Below are 27,572 nucleotides of genomic sequence, written 5' to 3'. Positions count from 1 at the left end.
CTCAAGTGCTGTCTGCCTCTTCTGATCCTCTCAATTGCTAATGCTTTCCCTCCCCAGCAACTTTGTATTTAATTACCACATTGTGGGGGTGCATTCATTCTATAGATATTTAAAACATCATCTAGTGGATAGAATGTTAGCTTAGGTAGTACAGTAGATGGAATACTAGACCCGGAATCTGGAAGATGTAGGTTCAAATCCTGTCACAGATGCTTACTGTGTGACCCTGGGTAAATCACTTAACTTCTATCTCAGGTTTTGCATCTGTGAAATATTTGTAAAATTCTTTGCAAACCTTAATGTACCACATAAATGCTATCTATTACTACTATTTTATGATTATTACTATTACCACCAGGAAGACCTGGATTTGAATCTTACATCTGTTCCGATTCATCATATTCTGGGCAAGTCACTTAACCTGTTAGTGTCCTGGGCAACTATATAAGAATGTAAATTGCAGAGAGGGTGCCAACCTGCACTGGTAGAGGGACTTCCTTCTCCCTGAAGTTCCCTATGCCAATGAAATCACACACCCAATTTCTTTCCTTCTTTCTTCTCTCCCTCCTTTCTTTCCTTCCTTCCTTCGTTCCTTTGTCCCTTCCTGCCTGCCTGCCTTCCTCTCTCTCTTCTCCTTCAATAAAATGCAAACTCCATGAAAATAGGGATTGAATCTTTTTTTTTTTTTTGTACTGGGACGCTTAGAACCTAAAACAGTGTCTGATACATAACAGGCACTTTTTGAATGCTTTTTGATTGATTTGAATTTGTAGGTCCTACAGAAATAAATATCTCTAGGCAGTGAGTAACAAATCTGATGTTCAAAGATACAAAACTCAAACCAGGTACCAGAGAGAAGAGGACTAAGACCCAGAACTGGAGATCCTGGTAACAAGAGGAGGTATGCCACAGATGGTTGTTGTCAAGAGAGGGCAACAAGGAGAGGGGATGGGTAGAGGAAGGCTCATCACCCACTGGGGATGTCACTGGCTTGTCCCCACTCACTCCTAATGGCAGCCAGCTAATTTTTCAGCTCTGCTACCTGGACTGGAGAACCTATTCATCTTCCTATTCCCGGGCCAGCTTTATTTTCTTTTTTTGGTGGGGCAATGAGGGTTAACTGACTTGCCCAGGTCACACAGCTAGTAAGTGTCAAGTATCTGAGGCTGGATTTGAACTCAGGTCCTTCTGAATCCAGGACCTGTGCTTTATCCACTGTGCCACCTAGCTGCCCCTTTATTGTCTATTAGAATCAACTTCAGTCACCAGGGCCACTGCACCTTGGTCATCTTCTTGATATACCTAAGTCAGAGCCAATGAAGAAATGAAGTGGACTTGCTTCAAACATACAGGAGGGTCATTAGCCTGGGTAGTACCACCTCTGCTATTGCTGGAAGACTTAAGTCACTTAACTTCTGTCTCAGTTTCTTCATCTATAAAATTAGGGGGTTGGACTCAATTGCCTCTAAGATTCCTTTCAGCTGGAAATCAATGATTCTGTAACTTTATCCTGCATCCTCAAATCAAACAGATAAATATATAAAACAAAAATGAATGTAAAATAATAAGTAAATAAATATAAAATAAAAATAAACCAGCAGTATGGTTTTGCTTGCCAAGAAGATTGAAAAGAGTTTCTAAGTCCACTATTGAGAACAGATATACTAACTAGACTTAACCTTTTTGGGATTCATGCACTTGAACTTCTGTGCTCACTCAACTTTCAATTTCTGCCACATACTTTCTGCTTTTGTTTTTTAAATTGGGGGTGAGGGAGAGGTGAGCTGTCGGATATGTGTTTTCTTGGTGCAAGAAACTCTCAGTGAGGAAAATCCCTCTATCAATGTAGGTTGACACTTTTTCTGCAATTTAGAGTCTGAGCCACTGAGAAATTAAGTGACTTTCCCAAAGGCCTAAGTTCAAAACCTGTCTCAGACATTTACTAGTTAAGTCAGGTCAGGCTCATTCAGGCTCTGTTTTGTCACCTATAAAATGAGGACAATAATACTATCCAGGGTTGTTGTGAGGATCAAATAAGATAATGTGTATAAAGTGATTTTTAAATCTTTTTGGGGGGGTGGGGTGGGGCAATGAGGGTTAAATGACTTGCCCAAGGTCACACAGCTAGTGTTAATTGTCTGAGGCCAAACTCGAACTCAGGTCCTCCTGAATCCAGGGCCAGTGCTTTATCCACTGTGCCATCTAGCTGCCCCTGATTTTTAAATCTTAATGCTTTATGCAAATTTTAATAACAACAACAACAATAATGGTGATAATGATGATAGTTATTCTGGCTTCTCCCTCACCCTCTAATAATTTCCCATCAGCTGGTTTACCAACTTGGGTCAAGGTTCAAGCTTAAGACATTTGACAGTACTATTTCTAGGTAGATCATCTTCTTTAATATTGTTAATTTCTAAAAATTCTTTGAGTCCTTATAGAATTACCATGAAGTGGTCGCTTTAAATATACATTTGTTATATATATGCATATATTTATATTACATTGATTATTATTATAACAGGTATTTTAGGTCAATGGATAATGTGGTGACTTGGTTTGGGTGACATATATATATATACTTAGATATATATGTATATACATGCTTCATTGTTACTTCTCACAATATCAAATCATAATCAGATTAATAGAATGCACAATAAACAAAGTCACAATTGTACAAGAGGTAGAAAGCACCTTCCTATATTTCTTTCTTTTTGGCGTGTGTGTGTGTGGGGGGGGGCGGGGCAATGAAGGTTAAGTGATTTGCCCAGGGTCACACAGTAAGTGTTAAGTGTCTGAGGCTGAATTTGAACTCAGGTCCTTCCTGAATCCAGGGCAGTGCCACCTAGCCGCCCCCACCGTCCTATGTTTCTACAAAGTCCTGCCACTCCTCTCCTCCATCTTCATCAGCTCCTCCTTGCCATGGTGTCACCTCCTTTTGCAACAAGAAAGGGAACCCTCACAATAAATACCACCTCCAGGTGAAGGTGTCCTCTTTTCTAGCTTAGAACTCAAGATGACAGAAAACACTTGGCCACTTACCTGCAGTTCCTAAACTCAGCAAGACAGCAACCCACAGCACCCAGAAGAAAATGAGAATTATAAATGTCCAAAGTGGCTGGAGGAACAGGAGAGGGGAATTGCTGATAGTTTTACTCGTTACTTGGAAAAGTTCTACTGTCAACTGGATCCTTTCTCTGAGAACAAAAATCATTATAAGCAGAACCACCTGTTAAAGAAAAAGCAATTAGCAAATTCTTTTGAAAATTTCTGGAGAATTGTAGTTTTTTTAAGCCATAAGAAACTTAAAAGCGGGCAGCTAGGTGGCACAGTGGATAAAGCACTGGCCCTGGAGTCAGAAGGACCTGAGTTCAAATGTGATCTCAGATACTTGACACTTACTAGCTGTGTGACCCTGGGCAAGTCACTTAACCCTCATTGCCCTGACCAAAAAAAAAATCTTAAAACCTAATGAATTCTCAGAAAACAACTTATTCCTTTGTTTGACATTCAAAGCCCTTCATAACCTGCCCCCTCCTACCTTTCCAGTCTTCTTACACCTTTCTCCCTACCATGTACTCTCTGATCCCATGACAAAGGTTTCTTTGATGGCCCATGAACAAGAAACTTTGGGTATTTTTTCTGGTTGTCCCTGTGCCTGGAATACTCTCAGTCCTACTGTCTCCTGGCTTCCTTTAAGTCCCAACTAAAATTAGATCTTCTACCAGAAGCCTTCCCCAACCCTTCTGAATTCTAGTGCCTCCTTTTTATTCATTATTTCATATTTTTCCTGCATTTAATGTATTTGTTTACTTGTCATCTTTCTCATTAGGTTGACAGCCCTTTGAGGACAGGGAGTCTTTTGCCTCTTTTTGTATTCTTAGCACGCTACACAGTGCCTGGCACATAGTAGGCATTTAATGTTTACTGACTTCATTCTGCTTAGTCTTTTCACATTAACTGATATATTCTATGCCCAAAAGAAAGTGAGGAGGACAATAAGATAAAACCACAGAGAGTAATTACAAACTTTCTGATGCAGGGCATTCATCCTTTATTTCTAGGATATTTCTCCCACAGTAGTTAACTATAAATGTTCATGATGCATATGGTGCTCAATAAAGGCTGGAAAGGGGAGATGAGATGCGAAGGGATGAGAAACCAACATGGATAGTGCCATAAAGTAGCATTAGATTTATCATTTATGTGGATATAAGTCGTAAATGAAGCAAAACTGGGATGATCTTTCAGGGAATAGAGTGAGATTCTCATGCTACATTGAAGGGGTGTGGATATTCTTAGAAGTAAGAGGCTACAATGCAAAGAAGACTAGATAGAGAGTCAAAGCTTGTATATTTGCATTCTATTTCTGCCCCTTAGTAGATGTTTGACCTTGGGAAAGTCACCTAACCTGTCTGTGCCTCAGTTTCCTCATCTGGCACATAGTCAGCATTTAATAAATTTTGATTGATTGATCTGTTAAATGAATTTTAGACTAAACGTCACACTAAGTTTCCTTCCAGAGCTAAATCTATGAGCCTGTAACATATGTATTTTGTAATCTATCTGTGGGAGACAGTATGGGGTAGAGGAAAGAACATTAGATATAAAGTCAGCAGCTCTGGGACCAAATCCAAGCTCCACCATTTATTTTGATGGTCTTGAGCAAGTCACAACATCTCTGAATCTTCCTTAGGTAACTTGTTTCTACAATGGGATAATAATACTTGTCCTACCTTATTCCCATAGTTATTGTGAGGGTTAAATGAGACAATGTATATAACACTCTATTGGGCAGTGCCTGAAGTTTCAGCCCTGTACTGTGCATGTGGTGGGAGATGTGACTCCTGATTGGCTAAGAGAATATAGAGATGCTGTGTACCTGCTGCAAGGGACTTACACCTCCACTTTTGTTTTTTTGTTTTGTTTTTGCGGGGAAATGGGGGTTAAGTGACTTGCCCAGGGTCACACAGCTAGTAAGTGTCAAGTGTCTGAGGCCAGATTTGAACTCAGGTACTCCTGAATCCAGGGCCAGTGCTTTATCCACTGCACCACCTAGCCGCCCCTCACCTCCACTTTTGAATAGTAGACTGGAGTCCTTGGAGTTATTCAAAAGTCTCTCTCAATCAGCTCACTGGAAGACCTCTCTTCCATATATGTCTCTGCAGCTAACTCAAATAAGTCCTTAATGCACCATGCTCAACATTTTGCCAGCTAATCAGGAGTCACATGCCCCTCCACATATACAATACCTCTGGGCATGGCCAAAGCAGGTGTTACATGCATGTAAAGCACTTTCTAATTGTAAGTAGGTATAAAACTGTCCATTTTTACTATTATTATACAGGGTGTCCTAAAATTCTTAGGGCAATTTTAAACTATTAATGCTTAAACAGATATTATGCTATTAACCATAATTTGAGAGCACACGGTAGGTAGTTTGCCCAGTAGACATAGGAAATTTGCATAAATCCATCCATATTCTCATCCGCCTTCCCTTATGACTAGCTGCACCCATTGGCAAGCCAAATAGGAACCTATGACCATGGAATGTGGCTTTAGAGATTAATCTGACATCTGTCTTTTAAAGTCGTTCTATATTCACAAACTATATGAAACAGTCCTTGAATTCCATGCCACCCCATTTCCCCCACTCTTGCTGGTGACCATTTTATATCTCCTTAAAAGAGACAGCAAGGTGTGCTAGATGGAGTGTTATATTTGGAGTCTGGATGACCCGGATTCAGGTCCTGACTGGGACACATATTGACTGTCTCACTACTTGTGATTCTCAATCTCTGAGTCTCCGTTTCTTTATTTGTAAAATGGGGATTGTATTACCTGCAGTTCCCTATTCCCAAAGGCCTATCGTGAGGTTCTAACAAAATAATGTATATAAAGTACTCTGTCATTATTAATATAAACATGTATATTTCACTCAAAGGTAATCTCAAGTAAGTCTTCTTTGATTCTCCCAGCCATAAATGTTCTGTCCCTCTTCTAAACTCCTGACACCATGTTTGTCTGTTGTTTTTTAAATGATGGTTATGTAAACTCCTTAGGAGTAGGGATTATTTTTGGTTTTGGCAGGGCAATGAGGGTTAAGTGACTTGCCCAGGGTCACACAGCTAGTAAGTGTCAAGTGTCTGAGGCCAGATTTGAACTCAGGTGTTCCTGAATCCAGGGCTGGTGCTTTATCCACTGTGCCACCTTTGCATGTGTATCCTCAGCACCAAGGACACAGTAGGTGCTTCATGAATGTCTGTGGGTTGATTGAATGTGTAATATCTATTTTTGTGTGGTTTATCTCCTCTGCTGGATCTTTATCCAGATTTAATTTGCTAATTCTGGGTATCCCCTAAGGTTATGTCCTGAACTCTCTACTCATTTCCTTCTATTCTATTTCACTTGGTGGTCTTATCAGCTCCCATAGATTCAATTAATGTCTCTATGTTGATAATTCTCAAATCTAGTTATCTAGCCTTGAGCTCTTTCTTGAACCCCTAGTCTCACATCTCCAACTGTCTATTAGACATCTCAAGGACCATGACATCAGAGTGATGTCATGACTTGCAATGAATTGGATTTAAGTGATAGAGGGCTGTGCAAGGTCACCAACCTCACTCTCTCCTCCAGAGCCATCTGGGTCCACTGGTGAGCTATAGATCAGGATGACTGGAGATGGCCCTGGAATGTTTAAGGCATTTGGGGTTAAGTGGCTTGCCCAGGGTCACACAACTAGTAAGTGTCTGAGGTGAGATTTAAACCCTGGTCCTCTTGACTCCAGGGCCAGTACTTTATCTACTGCACCACCTATCTCACCTTAGACTGTCTATCTCTTACTATCCCTGCTAGACTGTATGTTCTTTCCATGAAGTCAGTTATCAAGGGCAGCTAGGTGGTGCAGTAGATAAAGTGCCAGCCCTGGATTCAGGAGGACCTGAGTTTAAATCTGGCCTCAGACACTTGACACTTACTAGCTGTGTGACCCTGGGCAAGTCACTTAACCCTCATTGCCCTGGCTTCCCAAAAAATTAAGAAGTCAGTTATCATTTCTTATCTATCGTTTCTTTTCCTTAATGCCCAGCAGGGTATGTTGCATATACTCAATAAATGTTGAATAAGTAAATGAAAAGATAAACCACAATACAAAGGTCTGAGTGACCTAATGAGTACTACAGTGAGATTCTCCAATGGGAACTACTGTACCTTCCCTAGACATGTAGAGAAGAGACTTCCCTCTCTATTGTAGCATCCTTCTCTTTCATCTAAGATTACACAATTTTTTGCACAAAGAATGAATGGATTACATGTCCTGAGTGTGGGGTGGTCCTTAGAGATTATATGTGCAAAGAAATCTCATAAAAGGTCTAAAGGGAGGCCAGGGATATGCCCTATGAAGCAGGTGCCTAGTTTTTCAGAGTTCCACCTCCCCCCTCCATTAAAAGGTAAGTATCTCATATACCAAAAGACAGAGGGATTATGGGTCAGCTGAAATCAATTTCTGGCCCCGTGAAGGGTCCTAGGAAGCCATCGTTCTGTCAGTCCCAATACCCACCAGTCACTAACATTTTTCAGGGTTTTGAGGAGGTGGAGAGAGAGGAGTAGGGTAGAATAAAGCTTCTTTCTGCTGTCTTGGCACTTGGCACTCATCTGTTTCTAACTAGAGAGCTCACAGGGGAGGAGAAAAGCAGGTTCTCTGAAAACTACACCCACCCAGCGGCCAACAGGTTTGGAAACAAAGGGCTCTGTGTGTCCCACTGCATCGTGAGATGTTACGCTAGCCAGAGAGCAGCACGTTCATTGGCCGGGGGGAGGTGCCAGTCTTCCCAAACAGGAAACATTCCCCACATTATCAGGAGGCTGTAACCTCATCCTCTCTCGGCTTCTACCTCGTGTCTGCTTAGGCAGGAATGAAAACAGCAGAGTGCTAAATTCACATCGATCGGGACCTGGGAGGGAGCAGGAGGGGGTTCATAAAGAGAGACATTTTCTGTTCTTCCTGAAAGATTTTCCTTTCTCCCTGGGCAGGAATCAGAGAAGCAAAGGGGCATTGGCTTTCACCTGCACGCTTTGAGGTTCAGGGCTAACTGTGGCCTTTTTGTTTTGTTTTGTTTTTTTTCTGGAAAGGCAATTTTTGAGATTCTCCAATTAGAGCCAGGTGCTCACTCCTCTCCACATGCTCCTTCCTTGGACACGACCCTCCATCTCCCACCTCTAGACCTTTGCCCTGACTGTCCCCCATGTCTGGAATTCTCTGCCCTTTCACCTTTTATTTTCCCTGGCTTCCTTCAAGGTTCAGCTCAAATTTTACTTTCTGAAAGAGGTGTTTCTTTATTCCCCAAGTGTTAATGCATCCTTCTTTCAAATTACTTTCATCTATGCTGTATGGATCTTGTATGTACAGAGTGATTTACATCTTGTCTCCCTCACTAGAATGTACAATTCTTAAGGGCTAGAACTGGGTTTTCTTTTTTAGGGGGGGGAAAGGGTGCTTTCTTTGCATACCCAGGGCTCAGCACAGTGCCCAGCACATGTGTGTTCAGCTGTTTTTCAGTTGTATCTGACTCTCTATAACCCCAACTGGGTTTTTCTTGGCAGAGATCCTCGAGTAGTTTGCCATTTCCTTCTCCAGCTCACTTTACAGATGAGGAAACTGAGGCAAACAAGGTTAAGTGACTTGCCCAGGGTAACACAGCTAGTAAGTGTCTGAGACCAGATTTGAATTCAGGAACATGAGTCTTCCTGACTCCAGGCCCGGCACTCTATCTACTCTTCCACCTAGCTGCCCTTACCCCAGTACATAGCAAGCATTTAATAGGTGTCTATTGACAGACTGACCGAGTCAAATGCTTGCCCTCTTGGAGAAGGGGCACTTCTTACCATGATCACTGTGGAGACAATAGCAAATCCCAGCAAACACTTCATGTTTTCCCTTTCGGTGTCCAATTCGATGCTGAGGTCATTGATATAGTCATAATAAAGCCACCATAACACACCAGAGACAACTGGAAAAACAAAAAAAAAACAAAAAACACCATCTGGCCTCAATCAACCCTCGTTCTAAAAGCTACAGATCCCACAGCAAAGCTGTGACCTGCTGAGCTGAAGTGTGCCACCTGCCTACCCTGAACGGCCTCTCTCATGTGCCGGGTCCCAAAGGTAATAAGCCACACTTTTGATGGAGTTGGGAAGGGAGTGGGTCATGAGTGTGACTTGCAAAGCACCGGCTTTTAAGGCTTTCTTTCTTTTCTTTTTTTTGTGAGGCAATAAGGGTTAAGTGACTTGCCCAGGGTCACACAGCTAGTAAGTGTCAAGTGTCTGAGTGAACTCAGGTGCTCCTGAATCCAGGGCTGGTGCTTTATCCATTGCACCACCTAGCTGCCCACTTTTAAGGCTTTTTGCTTCACCCTGCGGTTGCTGCGAATCTTTGGGTAGTCTCCAAGGGGAGTCCAGAGTCAGAACAGGACCCACTCAACTGGGAAGGGGGAGCACCATGCTCAGGAACCCAAGAGCCAAGTCTAGAAGTGGCCCTGCCTTTGATATCCTGTTCAAGGCAGAGACCTGCCTTTTCATTTAGAAGATTACTATTTAGGGGCAGCTAGGTGGCGCAGTGGATAGAGCACCAGCCCTGGAGTCAGGAGGACCTGAGTTCAAATCCGGCCTCAGACACTTAATACTTACTAGCTGTGTGACCCTGGGCAAGTCACTTAACCCCAATTGCCTCACTAAAAAAAAAAAAAAAGAAAGAAAAGAAGAAGATCATTATTTAAATAAGGGATAATCACAAGATTTGGACTTGGAAGAGACTTTAGAGGTTAAACAGTATTAATTTGCACCTCAACAGGAATTGCCTCCTTAATATCTCCAACAAGTGTTCAGCCAACTCCCACTTAACTTACCTCCCATATGCCCTGTATATATCTTGTATTTAAGCGGCTATTTATAGATTGCCTCTCCCCCCACAATTAGAATGTGAGTTCCTTAAGGTCAGAAATTGATATTTTGCCTTTCTTTGTATGACCACAGTGCCTGGCACATAGTAAGTGCTCAATAGATAATTACTGACTAAATGACTGAATCATCTGATTGACGAGGAGCTCACTACCTTCTAAGAGAGACCATTCTAATTTAGAATAAGGTAGGACAATCTTTTAAAAGTAATTTTTATTGCTGCCTTTTCCTTCTGTACCACAATCACTTCTGGAGACCCTATTAGGAATTTTTTCCTTTATACCAAGGTGAAATCTCCTAATCTTGGATACTTCTACCTTTTGCTCCTGGTTCTGTCACCTGGGGACCATGAAGCACAAGTGTGACCCATCTTCCACCTGACAAACTCTCAAACCCTTGAAGGCAGCTCTCCGGTTTCCTGTAAGTCTTCTCTAGGCTAGTTCCTCCAGTTATCCCTCAGTATGACTATCCCAGCTAACCCATCATCTTCAGGGCCTTTCTCTGGATCTGTTCTTGTTGGTGAATAGCCTTTCTAAAACGGGGTCTCCAGAATCAAACACAGTGCCCTGGGTGTGATCTAAGCAGGGCAGAGGACAGAAGGATTATCACTTCCATTGTCCTGGACACTACTGCCCTATTACTGCATCCTGTAGAAACAGAGGTCCTTAAAGGTTAATTCCTTAGCCCAAGTTAACACAAGTATAAATTCTAAGTATTAAATAACATCTTAGTCACTTGCACATATCAAATGCCACGGAAATCTTTGTGTTTTTGTAACTTCAGCCACCAATGCAGTGGCTGGTATGTAGTAGGTGCTTAATAAATGCTGGTCTTATTGAAACAATCCCTGAATTTATAGAAGAAAGGTCAGAGTTGAGGAAAATCATCATATAACATCCTGATGTGGAGGGGAAAGGGAATAAGCATTTCTATAGCCCTCACTACATGTCAGGCACTGTGCTGAGTTAAGCATTTACAAATATTATTTCATTTGATTCTCACAACAAGCCTGGGAAATAGATGCCGTTCTATTACTATGACCATTTTACAGTTGAGGAAACTGAGGCAGACAGCAATAAAGTGACTTGCCCACAATTATACCACTAGTAAGTGCCTGAGGCCAGATCTGAATTTAGGTCTCTTATCTCCTGAGCCACCTAGCTGCCATATATGGAGTGTATATTGCCCACAGTCTAGCAATATGGCATTGTGGATAGAGTGCTGAGTTTGGAATACGGAAGAACTGGGTTCAAATCCCATTTCCATCCCTTATTCACTGTTTGATCACAGGCAAGGTACTTAGCTAGTACACTCAGGCTTAGTTTCTTCAGATGTAAAATGCGAAGAATAATACCTGTGGGATCTACTTCTCAGGGTTTTTGTGAGATAGCATTTCCTAAGCACCTTGTAAGCCTTAAAGTGTTATAAAAATGTGAGTTGTTATTGTTAATGGATTGAATTTCAGTTGTTGGATATGTCAATCCAGAAGCAACTCTTGAATCAATTCTCCACAAGTATCAGTTAGCTGGAGGAAGATTAGATATGTGATTTCATCTTGCAGAGGGTACTTTATCTGGTAGAGGACAGAGAGCCAGCCTTTGAGTTAGAAAGTCCTAGGTTCAAGTCCCACTTGTGACACATTTTGGTTGTGTGACCTTGGGCAAGTCAGCTTCTCAGTGCCCCAGGTGGGTCTCTAAGACTCCAAGTCAAGGATGCGTTGGGAGAGGACATTTTCATGTTGCTATTTCCCTAAATCAATAAAATCACAGATCTCGAGGAAAACAAAAATACAACCCACGTAGAAATACTTACACACGAGGCCCAAAACAACCAAGGAAATGAAAATATGAAGCAGGAGGGTGGTGATGAATCGGAAGGTGAACATCATGGTCAGAGACAAGGCTGCAAAAACAAGAGGAGAAATCACAGATGCCAACAATGAAGAGAATGAAGAGGATCTGCATGATGGCTACCATAACTCCTGGAAGAACCAGGACCAGGCACTTCACGTAGCCTGTAAGATCTCTGCGGAAGTCTGAACAGTGCTCAAGGAAGAACTGTTAAGAGAGATCGATCAATCACTCAATGGATAAGACATTTATTAATCACCTACTATGTGCCACACTGTGCTGAGTACTTAAGTTCATGAAGTCTCACCTACTCAGGACAAAGAGCCATTCATTATTTGGAAATGCCAGGATTTTACTGGATTGCAAGACAGTAAGGAAGATTTACCAGGCCCCTGGAGAGCAGGGTCTATGTCATGTCTCTCTTTGGGTGCCCAGGACTGCAGCACAGCAACTCCAATACACAGAATTAGCTACTTAAAGGTATGAGCTGAATTATTAGGAATCAGCAGAAATACTTAGGGAGTTCCAAAGTCCAAAGTGACCGTGGAATGACTGGTCTGCCACCCTCCATTTCTGAATTCTTTTTGCCTCATATGGGAATGGAGGGATGATGGAGGGTGAGGGTGAGGATTAAATGAAATTCTACTTCTGGTTTGTTGCAAGTTTTCCAATTGAAGAGAAAGGGCAAAATGTAAACTCCTGAAAGGCAGGCATTATTTCCATTTGGGCTTTGTGATTCCATTGCCTCATGTTGTTTACTTGGACCACTGTGGTAATGAATGCTTACTGAGATGAATTGATGATCTTTTCCCCAATACTGCCTGAAGCTGAGGCCCTCTCTAGTCTGGGGCCATCCTGGCTTTGCAGTCTTATTTCTATTACTGCTCCCTACACCCATTCCCCAGTCAACTTGGGGAACTCTCCACGGGCAAACAGAAATGCCCAGTGCTCTCCTTGCTCAGTCTGTTCCTTATACCCAGAATGCCCAAGTCTGTATCTTCACCTGTGGAACTCAATCATTCTTTAAAGACCAATGCCAACAGTATCTCTTCCAAGGAGCCTCCCTTCATCCCCTCCTGCCTATGTTGCCAACAAGCTCCCCCTTCAGCTTCAAACAGTACTGGGTTTAGCAACTCGATTTTTTAATAGTATTTTATTGTTTTGCCAATTATATGTTGTTAAGGGGATCCCCTGAACTTGTCTTTTTGAGTTGCTGTGTTTTTCAGAAACTCTGGACTCAGAGGATGCAGGAGGCCCTGAATATGTCAAGGACAAAATTCCCCCTGAGCTGGCATAATTTGTTGTTATACCCCAAGCTGGATTCACCTGTGTGTCCTTGGGAGGCAAGATAGGCACCAGCTGTCTGTGCCAGGCTGGGGTACTGCTTGTGAAGCTGGGGTCTTCTGCAGATAAGAGGACCCTCCTATCTTCATAGCCTAGCAGTTCGAAAAGGGAAAGTAGTTGGCTTTATTGTTGCCTTGCTTCTCCCCGTGGGGAGTGGTTTTGGTGTCCTACGCCTTTAATGAACTGTTCCCCCTCCCACATTATGCCCCTTCCTGGCATCCCCTCCTTCCTTTGTCCTGCTATTATAAAAGTGTAAACTTCTGTAAAAACTTTGAGTCCATTGGGTTTCCAGGAATTTTCATTTCTCTTGTGATAAACCTGGTTTCCACATAAGTCTTATGATGTTGTGATTACCTGTTGACAATTTTTTAACATTCATTTTTATAAAATTTTGAGTTCTAAATTTTCTCCCCTCCTTCCTTCTCCCTAAGACAGTAAGCAATTCAATATAGGTTGTGAAGTAGTGTAAGACATAAACCTAAGGTGCTGCATAAATGCCAGCTACCATCACCATCATGTTTGGTGTCTATTCTGGACCTCCCTCAGCACCCAGCACCTAGCTGGGAACACAGGCGATGTTCAGTAAATGTTTGCTGATCTGCTTTTTAGCTACACTCTCGAAGGACCCTGGATTGTTAGGACTTAAGACTTTCGTATTTTTGACATTTTTTCAAATATTTCAATGAAAAACTCAGGCCAGAGCCTGGATGGCTGACTAAAATAGGACAAAGAACCTTCCCTGTCCTTTGAAGCCATTCCCGCTAAGTGGACAGAACACAAGGAAGCAGGCATGAAGCAAAATGCCATTGGGCTAAGCTAGGAGGTGAGCATGCACACAGTACAGGACGAAGACCAGTTCTAGGCCCACAGCCGTTCACCACACCCTTGTGGAAAGTTGTAAAAAAGGACAATTACCTACTGCGAGGATACAGAGGCCGAACACGGTGTCTCTCCCCGACATGATGCCACTTAAGATTCGATGGAGGGTGTCCGCATCATTGATCAAAACAGATGCGAACAGGGAGTAGCACTCAGGGGTTTGAGGGATGCAGCGATTGAACAAGGGGAAAGATTTGCTAAAAAAAAAAACAGGATGGATGGTAATGCTGTTGTAAGTTCTTCCAGCCAGTATACAAACACACACACAAGAGCCATAATAATTATTAATGATAAAGCACTTTTTAAAAAATCATAAACATTTTTATTTAAAGTTTTGAGTTCCAAATTCTATCCCTCCTTTCCACTCTCCTTAAGGTGGTAAGCAGATATAGGTTACACATGTGTAATTATGTAAAACATCACCATATTAGTCATTTTGTATAAGAAAACTTGAATAAAAGAAAAAATGAAAGTGAAAAATAGCATGCTTCAGTCTGTGTTCAGTCAATACCAGTTCTTTCTTTGGAGATGGATAGTATGAGATTAGCTAAGTCATTCACAGTTCTTCATCATGCAATATTGCTGTTTCTGTTCACTATGCATCAGTTCATATGTTATAAAGCACTTTCTATGTGACAGGCACTGTGTGTTAAGCATTTTACAAACATTATCTCATTTGATTCTCACAACTCTGGGAGGTAAGTGCCATTATTATCCCCATTTTACAGTTGAGGAAACTGAGGCAAACAGAATTTAAATGACCTGCCCAGGTTCTGAGGCTGTACTTGAACTCTAGTATTTTTGACTCCAGGATCAGTGTTCAGTCTACTATGGCCAGCTGCCCCTCCTTTTCCCCATCTCTCCCCCATTTCCAATTTATTCCCCAAACACAGAGACAAATGGGAAAAAAAAAAAGCCAGCAAGGTGATGTTGCTCAGCTGCACTGAGAATCTTATATTCTGGATGTGACAGAGACCAGGTGAGTGGATAGAAACTATTAACTGATATTGAAGGAAAGGGTGTCTTTCAATAACAACAATGATTTTTTTTCTTTTTTGGAACAAACCTGTCTGTGATTTCATTGGTATAGTCAGCTTCCTATGAAGTAACTCCCTTTACTTTGACACATAGCCACCTGTTCCATTGTCTTAGAGTTGCCTGGGGGCATTGAGGGGTTAAGTGGCTTGCCAGAACTATCTTTTGACTTTCTTTGTATCCCTAGGACTTAGTACAGTGCCTGGCACATAGCTGTCCAGTTGTGTCTGACTCTTCATGATCCTGTGGACCTCGGCATGACAGTATTGTCCATGGGGTTTTCTGGGCAAAGATACTGGAGTGGTTTGCCATTTCCTTCTCTAATGGATTAAGGCAAACAGAGGTTAAGTGACTTGCCCAACATCCCACAACTAGTACGTGTCTGAGGCCAGATTTAAACTGAGGTCTTCTTGACTGCAGGCCCAACATTCTATCTGCTGAACCACCTAACTGCCTCAACCCATAGGAGCTGTTTAATAAATGCTTATTGACTGACTGACTTGCCCAAGGTGCCGCATCTGAGACTTGAAAAGTCAGGTCTCCTGACTTTTAAGTCTAACCCTCTTCCCAATGTGCCCTAGTCCTTTCTTTGTGTCCCTTCTAGACAACAACTATTTATTACAAATTTCCATGATGGTAACCATGTTTCTTAGAGAACTTGGTTAGTGGTGGCAGGAGGTGGTGGGGTGGGGGTGGTGGAACACAATGCTGTTATAGCAATTAGAGATCCAAGCACATTAACAAGACTGCTGGGGGGGCAGCTAGGTGGCACAGTGGATAAAGCACAGGCCCTGGATTCAGGAGGACCTGAGTTCAAATCCAGCCTCAGACACTTGACACTAGCTGTGTGACCCTGGGCAAGTCACTTAACCCCCATTGCCCCTCAAAAAATAATAATAATAAAATAAAAAACAAGACTGCTGGCTTCGTCCGATCTTCTGAAGAGGAAAAGACAAGGGACTGGAGACCTTTCCATGAGACAGAAGGTGAGGAGATGGAACACCTGCTCATGAAAGCCTCAGGGGAAGACATTAGTGATGTTAAGTCTGAAAAGTCTCATGGAGACTAAGGTAGTGGTCCTCAAGTACCTGAAAGGCTCCCACATGTTCAGCTTGGCACTAGATGGCAAAACTAGATGTTAGGAGTAAAAGCTGCAGAGATGCAGACGTAAATGTCATAGAAAGAAACACTTGCTAACAATCTGTCCCATCCTAGAGTGGAATGGGCAGCCTCCAGAGGTATTGGGTTGTTGCAATCGGGGAATTCCAAGCAGAGCCTGCATGGCTACTGGGGAGGTAATTATAGAAGAGATTCCCAGCCTCTGGAGACTCTTCCTACTTGGATTCAGAGATAAGAAGAGTACATGCAAATTCTGTCTGCCCTTCTAGCTGACATCTGCAGAGGGCAGTAACTACTCGGCTATTTGCCCTGGATGGCTGCTGTTACCGTCTAGAGAGGACAGCAACAGCAACGACCTGGATATTATGCCTTAAAGACTGGAAAGCACTTTATATACACTGTGTCATTTGAGTCTCACAACAATTCTGTGAGGTGACCACTCCTGTTATTGTTATCTCCATTCTACAGATAAGGAAACAGAGGCAGGGAAGTCAGGTAATTTGCTCATGAATACAGTTTCTAAGTTAACAGAGGTGGGATTTGAACCTGGCTTTTCCTGGTTCTAAAGCCCAGGACTGTATTCATACTACCATGGGGCAAGAAGCAGGGAGGCAGTTACCATAGCCCCATTTCCTCACTGGGACTGGGACTTCAGTGGGAGGGGAGAATGTCCCACATGGTACTATTAGTCTCTTTCCATATATGACTCTTCCAAGCCTTCGTTCCCTCTAAGTTCCCTGGCTGTAGACCCAGCCCAGCCCATCTCCAGGAATGTGCCAGATAGAGACAGAAAACAAAAGGGCTGATCCTGAAGTGAAGGGGGTCAGAGATCTCCTTCCCCACATGACCTTCCTGACCATCATTAATTCCTGTTGACTCTGGTCCTCTCCTCTGATAAGCAAGTGGTCAGATCAGCTGCTACTTCCCTTGTCCTTTGGCTCCTGAACTTCAACCTCCTGCTGCCCATTATCTCTGTTGGTTTAGAGGCAATAGTTGCTAAAGCAAATATCTTTTTCTCCTGCTGCCAGCAATCTTGGCACTATCCAGCTATCATCCTGTAGCTTTTCTCCCTTTTAGTGCCAAATTCCTAGGGAGAGAAGTTTACACCGGCCTTCTCTACTTCCTCCATACCCACTTCTTAACCCTTTGGTTTCTGAGCCTACAATCTACTGAAACTGTTTTCTCTCAATAATTTGTGTGTGTGTGTCTTGGTTGCTTCATTAAATCTTATTTGCCTTTTGTTTTTTATACCATGGTTTTCCCCTTGCAAGTTGACCCCTTCCTTCAAACAAAGAACATCAAAGCAAAATCAATTGATATGCTGACAATTATCTAATAGTCTATACTGAATTCTGTACTTCTTAGTTCCCCTGAATGTGTTTCATCATCAGTTTTCCGGGGCTGAGACTGTTATTAAAATTCATGAGTATTTGGCTGCCTTTTAGTGTTGTGATCAATATACTCACTATGTACATTGTTCTCATTGTTTGCATCAGATCATACAAGTTTTTCCATGTGTCTCTGAATTCCTTATATTCATTTTATGGAAAAATAATCCTATTACATTCACGTACTACAATATGCTAGCCACTTCTCAACTGATGACATCCATTTTGTTTCCATGTTTTGCTACCACAAAGTAAGCTCTGAATATTTTGTTACATATAGAATCTGTCTTTCTGTAATTGACCTTCTTGGAAATGTGCCCGACCACGATCGATTAACGGCTAAATACAAAGTCTTTTTCTAAGTGTTCATCTTCCTTGACCTCTCCATTGCTTTTGATATCATTCATTATCCCCTTTCTACTGGATACTTTCTCCTCCTTTGTGTTCCAGGACACTGTTTTCTCCTGGTTCTCCACCCCCTTAGCTGACCGATCATTCTAAGTCACCTTTGTTCGTTCCTTCTCCTCTACTAAACGTAGGCATCTTCCAAAGCTCTCTCAGTGGTATGATTCTTTTCTCTCTACAGTCTCTATCATATCCATCCCCTTGGATTACCATCTCTAAACAGATGATATACAGATTATTGTCCTTCATTCCTCACTAGCTGCTGGACATCTCCAACCTGGATATCCTATTAGCATCTTAAACTCAATACATCCCAAACTGAACTCAGCATCTTTTCCCCAAACCTTCCCCCTCTTCTGAACTTCTCTATTTCTGTTGGGGGCACTACCATCTTTCCCATTCATAACTTTATAGTTATTTACTTGTCCTGCTTCCTTATGTCTCTCTAATTAGTTGGCAAGTCCCACTGATTAAAAAGTCCACAACTGAGATCCATCTATCCTTACACAGCTAATACACTAGGTCCTCATTTCATACCTAGACTACCACCACAGCCCCCTAATTTTGGCCTGTAAACTATCCTGGAACCATCCTCCACACAACTGTCCAAGTGATATTCCTAAAGCACAGGTCTGACTATGTCACCCCATTCCCTCTTGATAAATTCCTCGTGGTCAGCCTTCTAATTCCTATGGAATGGGAGCCACCCCATTCTCCAACAAAGCACAAGATCATATTCTCTTGCATGTTTCTGGCTAACTACATGTGTGACTCAGCATTAGGGTATTTTGGAGATGATGAACTCCCTAGCTGCTTCTAGCTATGAGGTGACCCACTGCTGAAAGGTCTTGGTGTTCTGGTATGACATAGGAGTACTCCCTTAGTCATTCTCCCCCTTCATGACATCGGCAGGAGGCAGAGTGGTATGGTAGTTAAGAGAGAGAGTTTCTGGCTGGCACTCTTGATTTTGACTTTTTAAATGAGTTCTATGAGCCTCTGGGGGTACCATTAGAGCAGGGTGGAGATAGCGGAGGAAGCTTAAGCAGCTCCTCCACCATTTTTTTTTTTAGTGAGGCAATTGGGGTTAAGTGACTTGCCCAGGGTCACACAGCTAGTAAGTGTTAAGTGTCTGAGGTCAGATTTGAACTCAGGTCCTCCAGACTCCAGGGCTGGTGCTCTATCCACTGCGCCACCTAGCTGCCCCTCCTCCACCATTTTTGAGGGGGCTAGAAAAGAGTATCTCAAACCTTGTCATTTCACCAGCAGAGTTGTAAGGACAGTGCTGAGTCAAGGTGAAGTGTGAAATACCTAATCAGCAGTACTGCAAATTGCTTTATATTTTGACTATAACAAGAGACTAACAGTAGTTATAACTTAACTGAATTGGTTTCATTCTGTTCATTTATGTTTCTGGAATGTCCTCTATCTAACACTCCTTTTGTGTACAGAAATACATAATTTGTCCCACAACTGATTCATATCATACAATGGGTTCCTCTTTGATTCCTCACTTTAAGGAGACCTAGACATGAGCCATCACCTAAACTCTAAGCATTTTTTTTTCCTGGGGTGTTGGGATGGGAGACTTAACCAGCTTAAGAATTTGAGAAAAGGCATCCTAACCTCTTTGACTGGAGATGTGCTCCTCCTCGGACAGAACCCTGTCTAAACTGCATGCCTGGGTACAGAACAGGGAGTGACATAAATATCCCAGATTGGGGTTGTGGGGGTGGGGTACGGGGGGGGGGTGCCCAGTAGTGATTCCTCAGTACAAGTCCCACCTCTGTAGTTTCCCAAAAGCCTCCTTTCTCACTCCCTGCCAATACCCCTGTGCCTATAATGCAATCCCTCCTCACTCCTCAGAATGCTTATCTTCCCTTCCAACCTGACTTTATGAAACCTCCCATGATTCTCCTGATTGTTAGGACTCTCTGCTTCCTCAAACTACCTGGCCTTTATCTGTGTACCTATATCTCTCCAGAACTGTAACATCCTTGAGGGCAGGGACTGACCTCTTTTTGTCTTTGTACCTTCAATGCCCTGCATATAGGAAATATTCAATAAGGTTCTGATGAACTAAATTAGGAGCCTGTAACATAAACAGGTGTTTAATATTTAATCAATTAATGAATGAATAAACAAGGAAGGAAGTGGCTGACATAAATGATGCCATGGCCAGGTTCTCCCTATATGCAGACTGCTCAGAGTTTTGTTCTGTGCAGTGCAGCTGCTCGGAAAAAAAAAAAGCAGGGCACCAAGTACTGCTCTAACTCACCTAACCTTTGGCCTCATGTTAAGCTCATTCACATCCTAAGGGGCACTGGAATGTCTGCAAACCAGGCTGGGGTGCCTTTTGCCATCCTTGCCCTCTTTCCTATCACATTCTCAGTCTCAACTTTGCCAATAACCCTCTAAGCCGCTGTCCTATTTGTCTGATTCCTTCTCTCCCCATCTCCTTATTGCTTCTTTCTTCTCTTTCTCCATCCCCTTTCCTCTCCTCCATCACCACCTTTATTAAGTGCCTACAATGTGTCAAGCACTGTATTAAGCAGAGGGGTTACAAAAAGACAAGAATCCTTTCATCTGTGTCTCTGCGTTCCCCTAGCACAGAGCCTTCCACTTAATAGTTAGCATGGGAAACTACCAGTATGGGAACTATGTACTCAGCTAGGTGGCACAGTGGATAAAGCACCAGCCCTGGATTCGGGAGGACCTGAGTTCAAATCTGGCCTCAGACACTTGACACTTACTAGCTGTGTGACCCAGGGCAAGTCACTTAACCCTCATCGCCCCGCTCCTCCTAGAATAATAATAATAAATGACTGAAGTCCATTTATGACTTAATAAATAAGACCAAAGGAGAGTGACACAGTATATCTTTGGAACCACTCAGAGCTGAATTATCTTGTGGGGTTCCTTGTTACTCAGTACTGCCACTCTTGGTACCCTAGATTTTCTGAGATACATTGAGAAGCTGGTAATAAAGTGAGAGGAAGGCAAGGCTTTGCTTGCAGAGTCCTTGAAGGATCCAGGTGTATGCAAGGAGCCAGTGCTGTTCACCACATATGCCACGGGGTTCCACATCTACAGATAGGGCCCTGAAGCCTGACTCAGGGAATCCTGATTGGTTCTTTCACATGCACCAGGGGCCCACCATGACCCTGGAGGAATTAGAACCCAGAAGCCAGGAGGACTGGTAGCTCCTGAAAAAACAGAACCTCTGGAAGTAGAAGAAGCTAGACAGGAACAAGAAACTGATAGAAAGTTAGGGGGTAAGCAGCATCCCCAGGAAAGATGTGTCCCCAAGGGAGGCACCACTGGCCCCTCCTCAAACATGGATGTCCCACCAGAAGACAAGTTGGGGGTAGGGGCACAAGGAAAAGACTTTTCTTTGAAGGACTTTTTCTGAAAAAGCAAGAACTGGAAAATGTATCCTCTTACCTTATCTTTCCTGGACTATAATTCCTTGAAGCCCACCCTCACAATTACTTTCCTACTTTCTTAGCAGTCCTTTATTTTTCTACACAAGGGTAGCTGGTGCAGGCCCAGCTGACTGCCAAATTCTTCTCCCCCAACTCTTCCCAGCAAAGATTGATGGCAGGACCAAAAGTCCTGCACATGTGTCATTAAGAAACAACTCTGGGGGCAGCTAGGTGGCGCAGTGGATAGAGCACTGGCCCTGGAGTCAGGAGTACCTGAGTTCAAATGCGGCCTCAGACACTTAACACTTACTAGCTGTGTGACCCTGGGCAAGTCACTTAACCCCAATTGCCTCACACACACAAAAAAAAAAAGAAAAAAAAAAAGAAAGAAACAACTCTGGGGGCAGCTGAATGGAGAAGTGGATAAAGCACCAGCCCTGGATTCAGGAGGACCTGAGTTCAAATCCAGCCTCAGACACTTGACAATTTCTAGCTGTGTGACCCTGGGAAAGTTGCTTAACCCTCATTGCCCCACAAAAAAATAAAATAAAATAAAATAAACAAACAACTCCTGGGAGATTCTTTGGTAGCAAAATGACCCCAAACAAAAAAGATCTCAAGAGTTGCCAGAGACACCTAAAAATAAAATGACTTGCCTAGAGTCACACACCTAGTAAATGTCAGAGGCTAGATTTGAACCCACAACTCAAAGATGAGCATTCTATCCACCACACTGAACTGCTTCTCATATAGACTGCTTTGAATGTAGCAGGTACTTTATGAAAAAAGGATAAGCAGAAATCAAAATAGCATATAATAGGAAACACTGGTGTACAAATGTAATATCCATAAACTAGAAACTTAAATAAAAACCAGAACTCTTGGTTCCCTGACTTGTATACTTAAAATCAAAAGTCCTACACTGCACTGGACAAAGAGGGATGGCATAAGATGGAAAAAGATAGTCACCAGGCTCTTGTATTATCTGCTGATCCACGTTTCCATTACTGAGCAAAGTGATTTTGTGCCTCTACAAACCTGGAGGGTGTCCTTGATCCTCGGACATTGCTGGAAAGGGTGTATCAGCCATCCCCATGACCGATAAAGAAAGAGGAAACAATTGGCTTAGTCAGAGAGAGCTATTTGGAAAATGTCCTTTGGTGCCATGGCCAAACATCTCAAGTTTAATTTGCCAGTGTCAGGCCAGGATAAGACTTTTACCTCTCAAAAAAAGAGAAAAGAAAAACCACCTTAGCAACACAAGGCAAAGTAAACCCCACCCCACTCCACCTGGGTACAAAAGGGGACAGAATTGTAGAGATAATCTCTGCCCCCTTCAGCTCAAGAAATGTCAGTCATTCAATAGGCAGGGAACCGGATTTGTTCATACTGGTCTTCATCTAGTCAACATGAGGAGATGAAGTGATTGCAAGAGAGCAGAAGGATCATGGGATAGCAGCAATGCATGATAAAGAGCATTTTTTTTTTTTTACCAGTATGGGATTAGATGGCGCAATTCATTCTTCTGCCAAGATATCCAACTGAACTTTAACTGTTAGTTTTGTTTTGAATTTAAAATGCCCAAGTCTGATCAGCAAAAAAGGTGCATGCATATACATTACAGGTCACAGTGGGTAGAATGCTGAAAGGCCTATGTCTGAACAGCACTTCACAGACTTACTAGGCTGGGAGATTCTGGGAAAGTCACTTTATCTCTATGAGCCTCAGTTTCCTCATCAGCAAAATGGGGATAACATCTATCTCACAGGGTTCTTGTTGGGATCAAATGAGATAACATGTATTAGACACTTCTGCCAACATTAAAATACTACACTGATGAGATTTGTTAACACAGCTCTGTAGGAAAAGAGAAAAGTAAGCTAAAGGTAATTCTCCATAAGTTTCCTATAAATTGAAGAACAAGTTCTGATCTGTATTGACCATGGAATTTCTTGACTGGGATCTCCTTTTTCAGTCTTGTCTGACTTGTCATTACCCTGCTGGAAGTTTTCTTGGCAAAGATAGTAGAGTGGTCTGCCATTTCCTTTTCCAGCTCATTTTACAGATGAAGCAACTGAGGCAAAGAGGGTTAAGTGACTTGCCCAGAGTCACACAGCTATTAAGGGTCTGAGGCCGGATTTGAACTCGGCTCCTCCTGACTCCAGGGCCAGCACTCTATCCACTATACCATCTAGCTGCCCCCTGGGATCTCCCTAGACAAAAGAAATCATGGGACCAAGCAAAGAAATGAGCCCTAAACAGTAGGACTTCAGACAGACTTGGTTGAGGACAGAGCAAACACATTTATCACTTGTCTTCCATTTGTTTTGCTCTATCCTGTTAAATGCTAATAATGGTTTTAGTTTGAGTTCATTCTTTTTGTGTACTTATTTTGTAGTTTTTGGTGAGGGTTATTAAGTTTATAACAAAATAAATAAATGAAAATCAAAATCCAAGGGCATCACCCCAAACCCTCCTGTGGTGCTCAGATTTCATTTCCAGTGAGAAGGGCAAGTTCAGTTAGCACTGGTTAAATTCCAACTCTAAAAATTCCATTCTCCTTCAATTGCTTCACCAGTCTCAGTTACTGGCAGTACTGTATTTCTTTGTCTTCAACTGTTGTATAACTTTGCTGTGAGCCCTTAAGACACTTGCTATGTTCTTCCCCAGCATGGCTGTATTTCACCAACATATGTTTGACATCTCAGAGAAGACTCAGATCCTTTAGAAGATGACATTCCTGAGAAATGAAGTGGGTTGCTCTCCTTGCCAAGAGTTCTCCCATCTCTCAAATTTACTGAGGACAAATGGTGCTTACTTTAGAAGAAATAGCACGAGAACAACTCCAGTCACCTTTGACCTTCAATTCTACTGAAACTCGACTTGAGTTTTTATTGAAAGCCTATGAAGTGCTTGGTCTTTAAAGTATTGATAGTTCTCAGGTATTTCACACAATTGGAATGCAGAGACATTTTAAACTATTATTGGGGGTGAGAGAGGGGTAGGATCAATGCTTGGGGTGCACAGGATAACAGCCTCAGACTGGGAGAGGGCAGAACTCTTCAACTTATACTTTGGCTTCTGTTCTGACAAGATGAATGGCCTTTGGATTGAAGAGGACAGAACAAAAGTGGCTAAAAGGGTGTTGAAACCCAAAATGAATAGGATTGTTGTAAGAGAGGCCCTAACTGTCCTTGACGACTTCAAGTTACCAGGCAAATGATTTATATCCCCATGGATCCAAGAAGCTGGCAGATAGGATTACTAAACCATTGGAAATGATCTTTGAAAGATCATAGAAATTGTTTTATGGTGATGGTAGTGGAGGGCAATGAGAAGGGAAGGAGATATATCCAGATGTCTGGGCTGCAAAAACAAAGGGCATTAATAAAACCTTTTAATTAAAAAAAAATTTTTTACCAACTTTTTTTTTGAATGAAAGAAACATTATGGAGAGCAGAAGAGGTGTCACAGGACTGAAAATCTCAAATACCTCAATTTTCATATACTTAGTGAGCTTGACTTTGATTCCAGACAAAATTTATAAAATGTTATTATTAAAGGGGTGGTTAGTGAACACCTAGAAAAGGAAGCAGTGATCACAAAGAGTTAGCATAATCTTCATGGAGAATGTCTCATTTCCTTTTTTGACATGGTTACTTGACTAGTAGATTAGGGGAATGTTGTTGATGTAGTTTAGCTAGATTTTAGCAAAGCATTTGGAATTGAGAAACCGCCTGACATAGTAGACGGAAAGGTGGCCTCAAAACCAGGAAGACCTAGGTTCAGATCCTGGCTCAGATATGTAAGGATGATTATATGACCTTGGGCAAATCATTTAACATCTCAGTGCTTCAAGAAATTTCCTAAGAATCTAAGTTGTAGAGAAGGTGCTGACCTGCATTGGTGCATTCCTTTTCTGGAATTACATCAACAAAATCGCTGGTCCAATCCCTATCACTAGTTGATGCTGACAAAAGCTATTCTTATGGATAAGATGAAGAGATATACCACTCACAGGGCAGGCAAGTCAGCCTAGGTGAAGCAGCAAGGATTCCAGAGAGAGAGAGACAGAGACAGACACAGACACAGAAAGAGAAGGCAACATGTGAGAGTGAAATCAAACTATCACCACCACCATCTTCTCAGACCCCATGGTAGTGAGGTCAGGAATCTGAGCCCAAGACCCTTTATCGAAAATGTCCACACCTATTATCCTGGGAAGCAACCCCTGTGGAGATACAGCCTTCCAGTTAATTACTCCTTCAGGTGTTGGAGCCACACCTATTAGAAACCCAGAAAAGAAAGTTCTTGGCTCTATTGAATCAGAAGCAATTATGATTCTTCAGGGGAAATAACACTGAAGAAGAGACATTGCCATCTGCATTGCCGCTGCATCCCAATGACATGGGTCTTTTCCATCTGACTTGCAGCTAAAGACTTCCATACATGTCTCCTCCGTTAGAACATGAGCTCCTTGCAATGGGACCATCTTAATTTTCTTTCGGTATCCTCAGTGCTTAAAACAGTGTTTTGTTTGTTGATATTTAGTTGTTTTCAGTTGTGTCTGATTCTTTGGGGTTTTCTTGGCACAGATACTGGAGTGGTTTACCATTTCCTTCTCCGGTTCATTTTACAGATGAGGAAACTGAGACCAACAGGGTTAAGTGACTTGCACAGGGTCACACAGCTAAGAAGTATCTGAGGCCAGATTTGAACTCAGGAAGATGAGTCTTTTTCACTCCAGACCCCGTGCTCTATCCACTGTGCCACCTCGCTGCCCCATTACTATCATACTCCACCTAAGTTGACAACTGTTCTGTAACAAGCATTACAAGGGACAGACAAAACAATAATAAAGCACAATTTCATAACTTTCCCAGTGGGGTTTATCTACAATATATTACAAATACTTGTCTGTCAATGAATCTGTGATCCAATCAATCAGTGAGAACTCTGCCTCTGACCATTGCATCAAATCATATCTGGCAGCCTAGTATGGTAGAAATAGGGTTGGACTTGGATTCCAAAGACCTGGGTTCAAATCCTGCCTCAGGCACTTAACCAGCTGTCTTAGAGAAGCTATGTGACCCTAAGTCACTTATCCTCTCCCCCCCAGCCTCAGTTTCCTCATCTGTAAAATGAAGGAGTTGGACTCAATGACCTCTAAGGTAATTTCTAGTTTTAAATCTATGATCCTATGATTTCCAAGGTTCCTCTCACCAGGATTACAACCACTTCATGTCTTCTTATTCTATTGGATTTTTGTCTGAGTTTTTTTATAAGTCCCCCATAGGAATTCTCCTCACAACCTTGTAGGTCTTCCTATGAAGCTTTAACTATTTCATGGATTCCAGTAAGGCACTTAGACTTCCCAGCTAGCTGTCCTTTGCTCTTGCTACGTAACTGACCCCCTTCCTTTTCTGGACCTACAAGACCTGGTTGGTATCTTTGATGCTGCTTCTGGTCCCTAAGTGATGATGGGTTAGGGTTAAATCCTACAGCTGACTTACTCTCACCATGCATCTTCTGGGTCACCCTTATTGGAATTCCTCTGAGATCATAGTGTTCCATGACTCTTAGTCATGGGAACTAGGAGCATTGGGGGAAAAGTATTGTTAGAAAGATGGACTTCTGTGGGGTAGGGAGAAGCAGTTTGTAATCCCTGAAGTGGTGAGTAATTTCTCAAACATTGTTGCATCCTGCTCTGCTATTATTCAGCTTGGGGCCTAGCTCATAGTCCATATGTAGCATCTGGCTAAGATGTGTATATTGGTGGGTTAACTCAATGGGTTGTTTATCCTATAAAGGCAGATAGAGCACTGAACTTGGAGATGGGAAGATCTGAATTCAAATCCTGCCCCACACACTTACTGGCTATCTGACTCTAGGCAAGTCAGTTCCTCAACTGTAAAATGGGGATAATAACAGCACTTTCCTCCCAAGGTTATGAGGATCAAATAAGATAATAGATGTACTGTGTGACGCTGGGTAAAGTCACTTAACCCTCACTGCCCTCCCAAAACCAACAACAAACACACAACCAAACAACAACAAAAAAGATAATAGATGTAAAGTGCTTTTCCAACATTAAAATACCATAGAAATGTGGACCAGTGATTTGCTTGGTCCAGAAAACTCTCAGATGAGGTAACTCTCTACCAATGCAGTGC

General features: G+C 42.4%; 1 protein-coding gene across 1 annotated transcript in view; it reads right to left on the bottom strand.

Annotated features, from left to right (window-relative positions):
- Window positions 1-27,572, bottom strand: part of SLC44A3 (solute carrier family 44 member 3) — a 104,662-nt gene that overhangs the window by 63,846 nt on the left and 13,244 nt on the right. Inside the window, exons 5-8 of the mRNA XM_043962445.1 lie at window positions 14,067-14,227; window positions 11,770-11,859; window positions 8,887-9,011; window positions 3,046-3,232 (exon numbers count right to left, since the gene is read on the bottom strand). Of these exons, the coding sequence (XP_043818380.1) occupies window positions 3,046-3,232; window positions 8,887-9,011; window positions 11,770-11,859; window positions 14,067-14,227 (563 nt within the window). The remainder of the gene's footprint in view (window positions 1-3,045; window positions 3,233-8,886; window positions 9,012-11,769; window positions 11,860-14,066; window positions 14,228-27,572) is intronic.

Source organism: Dromiciops gliroides, chromosome 4 (genome assembly GCF_019393635.1).
Source record: "Dromiciops gliroides isolate mDroGli1 chromosome 4, mDroGli1.pri, whole genome shotgun sequence".
Lineage (NCBI taxonomy): Eukaryota > Metazoa > Chordata > Mammalia > Microbiotheria > Microbiotheriidae > Dromiciops > Dromiciops gliroides.
Note: the sequence above shows the minus strand (reverse complement) of the source record. Positions and strands in the feature narration are given on the sequence as shown.